The sequence below is a fragment of the Echinops telfairi genome, unplaced genomic scaffold (genome assembly GCF_000313985.2).
Source record: "Echinops telfairi isolate 266 unplaced genomic scaffold, ASM31398v2 ScPeMD7_3533;HRSCAF=4204_0, whole genome shotgun sequence".
Taxonomy (NCBI): Eukaryota; Metazoa; Chordata; class Mammalia; order Afrosoricida; family Tenrecidae; genus Echinops; species Echinops telfairi.
Window position 1 is genome coordinate 7,621,206 of NW_022107431.1, and position 10,172 is coordinate 7,631,377.

Sequence of the window (10,172 nt, forward strand, 5' to 3'; positions counted from 1 at the left end):
CCAGTAATCCCCCACTTCCCACCCCCTAGAACCTGGAAACAATGAACTTGCTCGAATTCATGTGCTCCCTGGGGGTTGAAAAGGCCTCCCCGGAGCAGCCCCTGCTGCGCTCAGTGGCAGAGAGGAACTGGTGTGTGACAGCACCGTTGGGCGTCGTCGGCCACCTCTGCCTGGCACTGACCCTGTGCAGTCCGCCAATCTATCAACCTCACTCCTGAGCACCTCTGAACTCATGCCCCGCCACCCAGCACCCCTGCCACAGCCGCACAGTGTGCTATCACCGGCCCCCCACCCTCATCTCGACTCTTCGGGTTCAAAGTGCTGTGGTGCTGACAAGGCTACCCCTCAACGCCGGGCAGTGCCCACGGCTGCCAGTGGGCACACAAGGCTCGTCTACCAGAGCCTGTCTTTCTCAGTTTCTGCGGGAACATTATCGCACAATGAACCCAGATGGGCGCTTAGGGCGCGGGGCTCTACCGCCTCCTGTGGACCCGCTCCTACCTGGCCCTGTGGGGACAAGCTCTCACGCTTCGTGCCTGCAGTCTTTGCTTCCCAGCGCTGCTGTCGCAGTAAAAACGACCTCAAACGGGCAGTGGAAACCTGGTCCGTGATTCCCCACTCTGATGCACCCTGGGCCTAATCTAGTTGTCAGCATTTTCTGGATTGCTGTTGTTGTGCATATTAGGGTTTATCTCAGATGTGGTAGGTCATTGGGAGGGGTCACCCTCTTGAAGTTGTGCTATATGTTCCCCGTTGTTCGGTATATGAAACCCAGGACTGATGAACCTGTAGGGACAGCAGGTAGCAGAAAGGTGTCAGGCGCGGGGCAGGGGATGCAGCGGTGGTGGTGCGAAACGGTTTGATGTGATTACATTATGGAATGACATGATAGATGTGTCAAATCCCAATTTTAAAAAGTGGGGGGCAGCTTTACAGAAGGGCATTTATTGTCTTGTGATCCCGGAGGCTAGAACACTGAACTGAGAGCATGGAGCTGAGGGGAGACCCTGGGTTTGTGTCTATCTCGCTGTTTCTTTCTTGTTTTAAGATGCAACTTGGAAGTGACTACGTTTAGTATCAGTTTAAAGAAATCGTTTTTTAAGTGAAGGAGAAACACACATGGATTGAGCTTCCAGTGAATCCCCTCTGAGCATCGACCAGGGATGTGAATGGCCTTGCTCTCACGCCGAGTGTCTACCGGCCTCACTTGTGGTATTAGGAGCCATGGAGTTGGCTCTGACCCACAGAGACTCACACAGAACGAGACCTTGCACGGTCCGGCACCACCCTCACACCTGCTTCTCTGCCTGAGCCCACTGATGCAGCCACCGTGTCCAGCCAACTTGTGGAGGGACTTCCCCTTCTGTGCTGCCCCTCCTTTTTACCAAACACGATGTCCTTCTCCAGGGACTGGTCTCTCCTGATAACATGCCCAAAGCATGGACGATGAAGTCGTGCCATTCTTGCCTCTGCGGAATGCCCTGGTCTGTCTTACTTCCACGTACTGTGCTGGCTGGGGTGTTGCTGGAAGTGGTGCCACTGGTATTTCAAATGCCAGTAGAGTCACCCAAAGTGAACGTGTTTCTGCAGAACTTCCAGACGAAGAACAGACAATGTTGCTCCCCATTTTGGAGGAAGAAGCTGCTACGACCCGATGCACAGCTGCCACCCTTAGTAGATGTGAACCCCTTGAAGTCCAGAATGACGCCTCCTTTGTCCTTGTAGCCTCCGTACTGACACGTGTCGGGGAATATGCTCAACACGACCAATGACACCGCAAATGGAATATCCAGTAAAGGTGATTAAAGTAAAAGCAATCACTTTAAGAGCTGGCTGTTTCGTGTTGAGTGTAACTGGAAGTGTTTCTTTCATGTTTTTTTTTTCATGAGGATAAGGGTCACTACATACATGCTGTATTCCTTATTAATTCATTTTGAGATGACCTTGTTTGTCACAGAAGACTCCAAGTCCATTTTCAATTTTACCGCGCCCCCCCCCCTTTTGTTTAAGCCACTAAAGCCACGATTTAGGTTTGAGGGATAAGGAATCTGGAAGGATTCTTCATTTTTTAAAGAAACATACTGTATTTTTTACACAGCCCATCTCAAGAAGCAGAATCAACAACTATCCTATTAACCCCTCCACCGACATGGTTAAAATGTTTTTTTTTTTTTTCCTGTCGTGTGCTCTAAGACAAACATCTGACTCACTGACCTTAGAAAGATTCTTCTGACTGAGGGACAACTTTGATTGAAGGCTGCGCTCAGGCCGCGCACTTGTTTCTAACACAGGAACTGCCCAGGGTCTTCTTTTCCTTGTAACTTTTATTTACAAAGACTATTGGTTTTCCATTCAACAATTCATACACGCTTTTGTTTTGTAATGTTGGCTACTACCTCCACAAGGGAACCACGCATTCCAAGCTGGAGTGAGCACAACATCCACGTCACTCACAATGAACACACAACAAATTGAGAGCACTCCCCACCCCGCAAAAATATCTGTAGAATGACTCTCTTGGTCCACTGATTACACAGAGCCTGGAAGGATATCACTAAAGCTTGTGGGGTAATGATACATTTCCTAAGGGCATATCCTTCCTAGACTTGACTACTATCTTATCTTTTGTGTGTGTGTGTGTGTGTGTTGTGTTCTTTGGATGCTAAACGGCAGTTGGAGAAGATTACCTTCTGGTAAGAATGCAGTGACGAGGCACGCCACTCCCGCCACTACATTGCTCACAGCAAAGGGGAGGCGGCGTCCGAATCGCTCAATGGTCAGTAAAATCAAGAGAGCTCCAGGCAGCTCCACGACTCCTGAGATGAAAAAATCTATGTAGAGGTTGCCACCTATAATCCCCAGGCGCATGACCAGTCCTTGGTACACCACCGCACTTGTGAACCTGCAGGGACGTTGGGAGACACCAGAAAAGAACAAGGGAGAGGTAAATTCAACCCAACAGGAAGCAAAGGGGAGTCGTGGAAATGTGACAGGAGCCTCAAAATCCAACACGACCCAGACTTACCAAGCAAACATAAGGATCAGTGTGCACTTCCTCATTTGAGGCGTTCTCACCAGGTCTACAAAGGATGGGTTGCTAACTTCTTCATCTGTCACAGTGATCTATGAATGAGAAAAGCATTTATCAGCAGCAATACCCAGCCACATGTATCTGCAATATGACAGATGGGTCAAGAACTGGATTCAAGGCTACTGAGTCAAATGAGCTTACTGACAGGCCAGGCTCCTTCCTGTTGCATTGGGCACCCCTGAGAAGCCTCAACCCTCAGCCTTTTCCACAGGTTGAATTCACCAGGATGTTGCCGCCCTGAGAATGAATCCTTGGATTATATCAAGACCCTGCTCAACTGCTTGGAGAAAACCAGGAAAGCAAGGTGTGCTCTGGACTCAAACGTGCTTATGTATTCATTCAAATGGGAGCGGGGGGAATGAGAGGAAGAGTGGCTAATGCCGGGGGATCCAAACCAATGTTTCTTTATATGTTGTTGTCGTTAGGTGCCATCAGGTCTGTTCTAACCCCTAGCGACCTTACGCACAACAGAAGGAAACCCTACCTGGCCCTGTGCCAGGCTCACAGTGGTTCCTCTGCCCCAGTCCATGGTTGCAGCCACTGTGTCCGTCCATCTTGTAGGGGGTCTTCCTCCCTCTCCACTTTACCAAGCATAAGGTCTTTCTCCAGACCACATGTCAGTTTGGCATAGTGTGGTGGCTTGTGTGTTGCTATGGCACCGGAAGCTAGGTCACTGGTATTTCAAATGCCAGCAGGGTCACCCAACGTGAGTAGGTTGCAGTGGAGACTAAGAGCAGATGACAAAGGAGGAAGGCAAACAAGGGCTCCTTCATATACTACCATCTTCAAACCTTACTTAGACAATTAAGATACGGTAATGCTAAGTCCCAGGGCACCGATGGCTTCTCATGCTCCTTGCACAAGACTTAGGTTTAATTCCTAACCAATACCCTTCCTATTAAGCCACCACCTATCTGTCAGTGGAGCTCTGCCTACTGTTATGAGGTTGACCTGGTTTCGACAGACCCTCCAGGCTAACATAGGCTAGGTCATCTATTTCACAAAAGCGGTTAATGAATCACAACAGTGCAATTTGCATCCCACTGGAGATGGTCCTGGAGATGAAGCAGAACCAGTCAGTGTTTCCTTCAGTCGTGCCTGGACTGCCTAGAGTCTGGTGCTGAATCTACGGCAGCCAATGGCAATATCCATGCTAAGCCCAAGAGCAAACACCACAGGTATCATCTTGCTTCAGTTCACTGACTGAATCCTTTTGTGCAGAAAGCATTACAAAGGGTGGGGTTTCAGGAGCACTTAATGTGTGCCCATGTGGAACCTGCCCACACACAAAGAGATGTTCATTCACAAAACAACGGGATACTGCATGCTTTAAAATCAGGGAATGAGTGCATCAGGACCGTATCGTGGTCCATATTTATTCAGTCTGCATGCTGAGCAAACAGTCTGAGAAGCTGACCTACATGACGAAGAATGTGGCATCAGGGATGGAGGAAGACTGAAGAACAACCTGTGATCGGCAGGTGACACCACCTTGCTTGCTGAAAGCAAAGGGGACTCGAAGCACTTGATGCAGATCAAAGATGACAGCCTCCCAATGGATGACAACCCAAGGTAAAGAAGCTCAAACTCCTCACAACTGGACCGACAGACAACATCCTGATCAATGGGGACGCGACTGAAAATGTCAAGGATTTCATTTTACTTGGATCCACCCTCAATTCTCGAGGAAGCCCAAACAAAAACAAGCTGCAAATCTACTGCCATTGAGTAGATTCTGACTCATAACCGCCTGATAGGATGGAGCAGAACTGCCCTTTGGGCTTCTGAGGCTGTGCATCTTTGCGGGAGCAGAAAGCGCCATCTCTCCCCCTTCATGCAATTGGTGAGATAGAACGGCTGTCCTTGGGATTCGCAGTTCAACATGTGGCCCGCTACCCCACCAGGGTGCCCTGCTGATGGAAGTCATCAAGATATTGAACAGCAAATCGCATTGAGCAAATCTACTACCAAAGATCTATTTAAAATGTTAAAGAGCAAGTTTGTCCCTTTGATTACTACCATGTGTCTGACCCAAGCCATGGTCTTTTCAATCGCCTCATATGCACGTGATAGCTGAACAATGACGAAGGAAGGTTGAAGAAGAATCGACTCATTTCAATTAGGGTGTGAGGGAAAATATAGACCACACCACAGAAGGATGAACACATCTGTCTTGGCAGAAGCACAGCCAGAATGCTCTTTGGAGGCAAAGAAGGAAAGACTTTGTCTCATGTACTTTGGACATCTTACCAGGATGGACCAGTCCCTGGAACAAGACAGCATGTTTGGTAAAGCAGAGGATCAGCGAAAAAGGAGAAGACTGTCCAGGAAGACTGTTGTAGTCGATGAAGTGGCCTAACAACCATTCTGAAGATGGCCCAAGACTGTTCTGTTGTACAAGGGGTCACCATGAGTCATAACTGACTGGCTAGCATCTAACAACAACAACAGCAACAAAAACAACAACAATAACAAAGCATCATTTTGATCCAGAAAATGTCAGCTCATTGCTATTTGGTCATCCAAGCAGTTGGACTTACCTTGAACTCAAGCCAGCAAATATTTCTTGTTTGCTTGTTATGTATAAGGCAGTAAACAGAAAACAAAGAAGCCCAGCAGACCCTCCAGCACACCCTAAGCTGCTCCTAGTCTAGAAGTGGGGAGACAACTGTCCAAAGGGACCCTAACAGAACTTCCTGAAGCAACCTGTTTCACCTTCCCAAACCCCGGCATCTTCTGTTACTTCTGCTTGGAAGGCCCTTTGGCTACCCCAGTCCTGAATCCACCTTCTCAAAGAGGGCTGTGGGAATCCCTGGGTGGTGCAAACAGCTCAGTGTTTGCCTACTAGCTCATGATTGGGAGTAGTTTGAACCCACCCAGTAGTGCTTCTGAAGACAGACGTAGTGATATGCTGCTGGAAAGCCCCGCAGAGCACAGCGCCCCTCTGCGTGTGTGGGAATCAAGCCCTCGACAACTAACAACAGGAGGCCTTTCCGAACCTCGGATAGAATGGGCCTTCCCGAGCTGAGCCTCCACCGAACCGACATCTGCCGTTGTTGTTTCGGTGCCAGCAAGTTGGCTCTGACTCATAGTGGCCCGATGTCCAACAGAATCAGACACTCCCTGACCCTGCGCCACCCTTGCAATTGTTCTTATGCTCGAGCCCATTGTGGCCGCTTCTGTGTCCGTCCGTCTCGTGGAAGGCCTTCCTCTCTTTCGACTTTACCAGGCACGATGGCCTTCTCCAGGGATGGCTCTCCGGACAACACGTCCAAAGTCTGTAAGAGGAACTCTTGGCACCCTTGTTTCTAAGACGCAATCTGGCTGTATTTCTTCCAAGATGGATCTGTTGGGTCTTTTTGCCGGTCCATGGTCCGTTCAATATTCTTCACCAACACCATAACTCGAATGCATTGATTTTTCATCAGTATTCTTTATTCAGTGCCTAACTTTCACACGCGTATGAAGCAACTGAAAATACCATGGCTTTGGTCACATGCACCTTAGTCCTCAAAGTAACATCCTTGCTTTTCAAACTTTTAAAGAGGTCTTGTGCAGCAGATTTACCTAATGCAATGTGTTGTTTGTTGGTAGCACCTATATAACTCCATTCCCTCATACGTTACCTATCATTCTGCTCCAGGTGCCATGGAGCTATTTTTAAGGGGGGGGGGGACCAAACTCAAAACTCACTGCCATCAAGTGAATAAGGACACATAGTGACCCTATAGGAAAGTATGAAATTATCCCTATGGATCCCTGAGATTGTAACTCTTGTCTTTCTCCCTCAAAACGGAGAGTGGATTTGAACTGCTGAACTTTCGGTTAACAGCCCAATACATAACCACTTACCACTGGTGGGGGTGGGGTGTCTATGTGGGAAGGGACCATGTGTTTGGTTAATGGCTGAACATAGAAGCAAGAAACCAAGAGTCTAGCCACACCTGGTGCTCAGAAATCTGCTTCAGTTCTGTCCTATGCATGAGACCCTTGGCCTAGGAGGACGGGACCCTTTCTGTCTGGTCACTCAAGTGCAGACCTGGCTCCGAGCCCAGACTAATCGAACAGTGACTTTGGTTTTCGGTTTTATCAGCAAATTCGCATTGATGCCTTCCAAGCATTCCATTCAAAGCTTGTTACCCACACCTCTGCTTGCTATAAGGAACGTCTCTCAGTCTGCAAAACAGACACTTTAGATGCCTTTCTTAGAGTAATCAAGTATTCTTTTTTTTCACTGCTCAGCTTCCTTTAATGACCCCACAGGACAGGTGCAGGCGGTGGGCCACCGACAGGCCGTTCACTTGAAGATCTTGCCCTGGCTGAGGGCTTTGCCCACGTGCTGGAAGGCCCCCTCCCAGGAGAAGTACTCTTGGACCAGCGTCTGTGTCTCCTCACTGCCGGGATCCAGTTTCCGCCATGTGCACGACTCATAGTCCACCTGCCAATCTGGACTCAGTGGAAAGATAAGCTCTTGGGCTCTGAAGACCCAAACCCCCGAAATGGAGCTGCTCTTGTTGGTTCCGAAGAGGATAACGTTGGCGAAGGCATTCTTCCGCAGCTTGTCCAATCCATGGAACATTCCAGTGATGAGGTTGCAGCTCACGAGTGTCTGGCTCAGCTCCTCGGGGAAGTGGTACTCGGCATACCACAGGGACCAGAAATGCGACAGCGCCACCGAGAGGTTGTCCTCGTTGGAGTACTTGTGCTTCACCTCGTCCAGCATGAAGGGACTCTTGGGCAGGTGAGCAAAGGGGCCTCTTGGCCTTGGGCTCAGCGGCCAGCACCTGTTTGCATTCCTCCATCTCCTCCTCAGGGGCAGGAGCCGTGGCCTTCTTCTCTTCTTTCCACTCCACCTGGGCCTTCTGCTTATCCTCCCGGGGCGCCTTCTCCTTCCACGGGGCGTCATTCTTAGGCTGGATCTCAGCAAACTTTTTAGCGTCAACCTGTGCCAACTTCTCCCAGAGCTTCACCTTCCCCAAGACGGCCCGGAACTGGGGCTGGTGAATGCAGGTGAGGAGCCAGCGGTTGGTATTGGGGAAGGCCTGGCGGAAAGAAGGCTCAAGGGCCTGTTGTAGAGCCACAAGAGGGTGCAGACGACTGCGATGTCAGCCAGGGTCACTCGGTCACCCACCAGGAAAGTCCTGGTTTTCAAGTGAGCATCCAGCAGGCCCAGAATTGGCCGTACCTCCTCCTTGGCGTTCGCGGTGGCCTGCTTGTTGTGATGCATGACGGCCAACGTGGGGAACACCCAGGTACTGGCTGGGGGGACTATGTTGCTGTCTGCGAAGCTCACCCACTGCACCACCTGGGCTGCTGCCTCGGGGGTTCTTCCCCATAGCTCCTCATTGCTCACATGGCATTGCTTTCAAACACACAGAATCCATCCTCACCTTCAAACGCTGGGACCTTGCCAGCAGGGAATTTGCGGAGAAATGCGGGGGTGCGGTTGGTTTGGCCAAAGTGGAAGTGGGGTGGCATGGAGAGCACTCGGATCTGAGCCCCACTGTACTGAGCAGCGATGAGGGCCTTGCAGGCCCGCCAGTTTTCTGGATATGTGTACAGGGTCCCAGTCGCCATGGTGATTCCGCAGAGAAAGGCTCAAGTATTCTTTTTTTTTAAAAATTATTTAATCATTCTATTGGGGGCTCATACAACTCTTACCACAATCCATCCATCCATCCATTGTGTCAAGCACATTTGTACATTTGTTGCCATCATCATTCTCAAAACATTTGCTTTCCACCCAAGCCCCTGGTATCAGCTCCTCATTTTACCCTCCCTCCCCACTGCCCCCTCCCTCGTGAACCCTGGATAATTCATAAATTACTATTATACTTTGTCATATCTTACACTGTCCGACGTCTCCCTTCACCGGAGTAATCAAGTATTCTTAAGACTTTCCTTCAGTCTCTATCTTCTGTGTCAAGACACGCTTCCCCCCGTTTTAATATTTCATGAATTGGTGTCCTACCATCGCAATGTAAGGGTGCAAAGTGTCACCGTTTAGACAGCATGGTCTTCCTTACTTCGCGGTACACAAAATGATGCCGCGTCTTAGAACAGCAGTGTTTTAGCATCAATGAAATACTCATCCTTACCACGATGAAATCCGTCGAAGATTGCTAATTGGTCCCTCTAAGAATGCCTTCCTTCTCTCTTTGGCAGTAGAAGGAATCACTTTTTTGCTTAGCACATGGTCATCTAGCTAGAGTTGTATTTTCTAGACTCACTTTCTCTGATGGGTGGCCCTGAGAGCAGGATCTGACGGACAAGGCGTGATTGGAAGCATGTGTGCGTCTGGGTCTTGCCATTTAAAAAGGAATGGCATCTCCTTCGGTCGCCATCTTCTCCTTGCAATGGGATAGAGGGAGAGTAAGATGGTGGCAACCCAATTTCAGCCCCCTGATCTGTCACGAGTGATGGGGAGGAACCCTCAATGGGGCTTGCCTGCTTTGGACCATCACTTGTTGGTGGATGCACTAGAGAGAAAGAGGCTCCTCTCTCTCTCCTGTCACCTTAGTTTGGGGTCTGTGTTTCCATAGCAACACAGCCTGGTCCTGCGTCATCCTCACCATTGCTCTTATTTGTGGGCCATCGATGCAACCACTGGGTCAGTTCATCTTGTCAAATGTCTTCCTCTTTTGGGCTGTCCCAGTACTTGACCAAGTATGACGTCCTTCTCCAGGGACCGGTCTCGCCTGACAACATGTCCAAAGGATATGGGACAAAGTGTCACCATCCTTGCCTCTAAAGATCATTTTACTTGTGCCCTAAGGTGTCCGAATGTCTCCCTAGCTAACCTTCTAAAAAGTAAGACACCCACAAAATTTTTTTCTCTGCCTTCACCTTGGCTGCTCTCAAGCAGAGGTGGGCGTATAAAAGTGGCAGACGGGGATTTGGCATATTATGATCATGCATCAGTCGGTCACCACAATGCTCTCTGTGATGGCTTTCTATATGTTAAAGCAGCTGACGTCTGTGGAGTCTGTAATACAGTGAACCCTCGCCACTTCGCGCTTCGACTTCCGCGGCTTCACTCTATCGCGGTTTTTGCGTAACAGCGCATGCTCTGTCATTACTG

General features: G+C 49.4%; 2 protein-coding genes across 2 annotated transcripts in view; both read right to left on the bottom strand.

The window, feature by feature from the left end:
• Nucleotides 1-10,172, bottom strand: part of SLC22A3 (solute carrier family 22 member 3) — a gene marked incomplete at its 5' end in the record, with an annotated part of 125,521 nt that overhangs the window by 18,899 nt on the left and 96,450 nt on the right. The window contains 2 exons of the mRNA XM_004702092.3: nucleotides 2,688-2,902; nucleotides 3,026-3,123. Of these exons, the coding sequence (XP_004702149.3) occupies nucleotides 2,688-2,902; nucleotides 3,026-3,123 (313 nt within the window). The remainder of the gene's footprint in view (nucleotides 1-2,687; nucleotides 2,903-3,025; nucleotides 3,124-10,172) is intronic.
• LOC101654903 (elongation factor 1-gamma-like) lies at nucleotides 7,389-8,682 on the bottom strand. Its single transcript, XM_045294460.1, is given in 4 exon segments — nucleotides 7,389-7,847; nucleotides 7,849-8,162; nucleotides 8,165-8,446; nucleotides 8,449-8,682. Coding segments are annotated over 4 exon segments (1,275 nt in total). The 5' UTR covers nucleotides 8,669-8,682.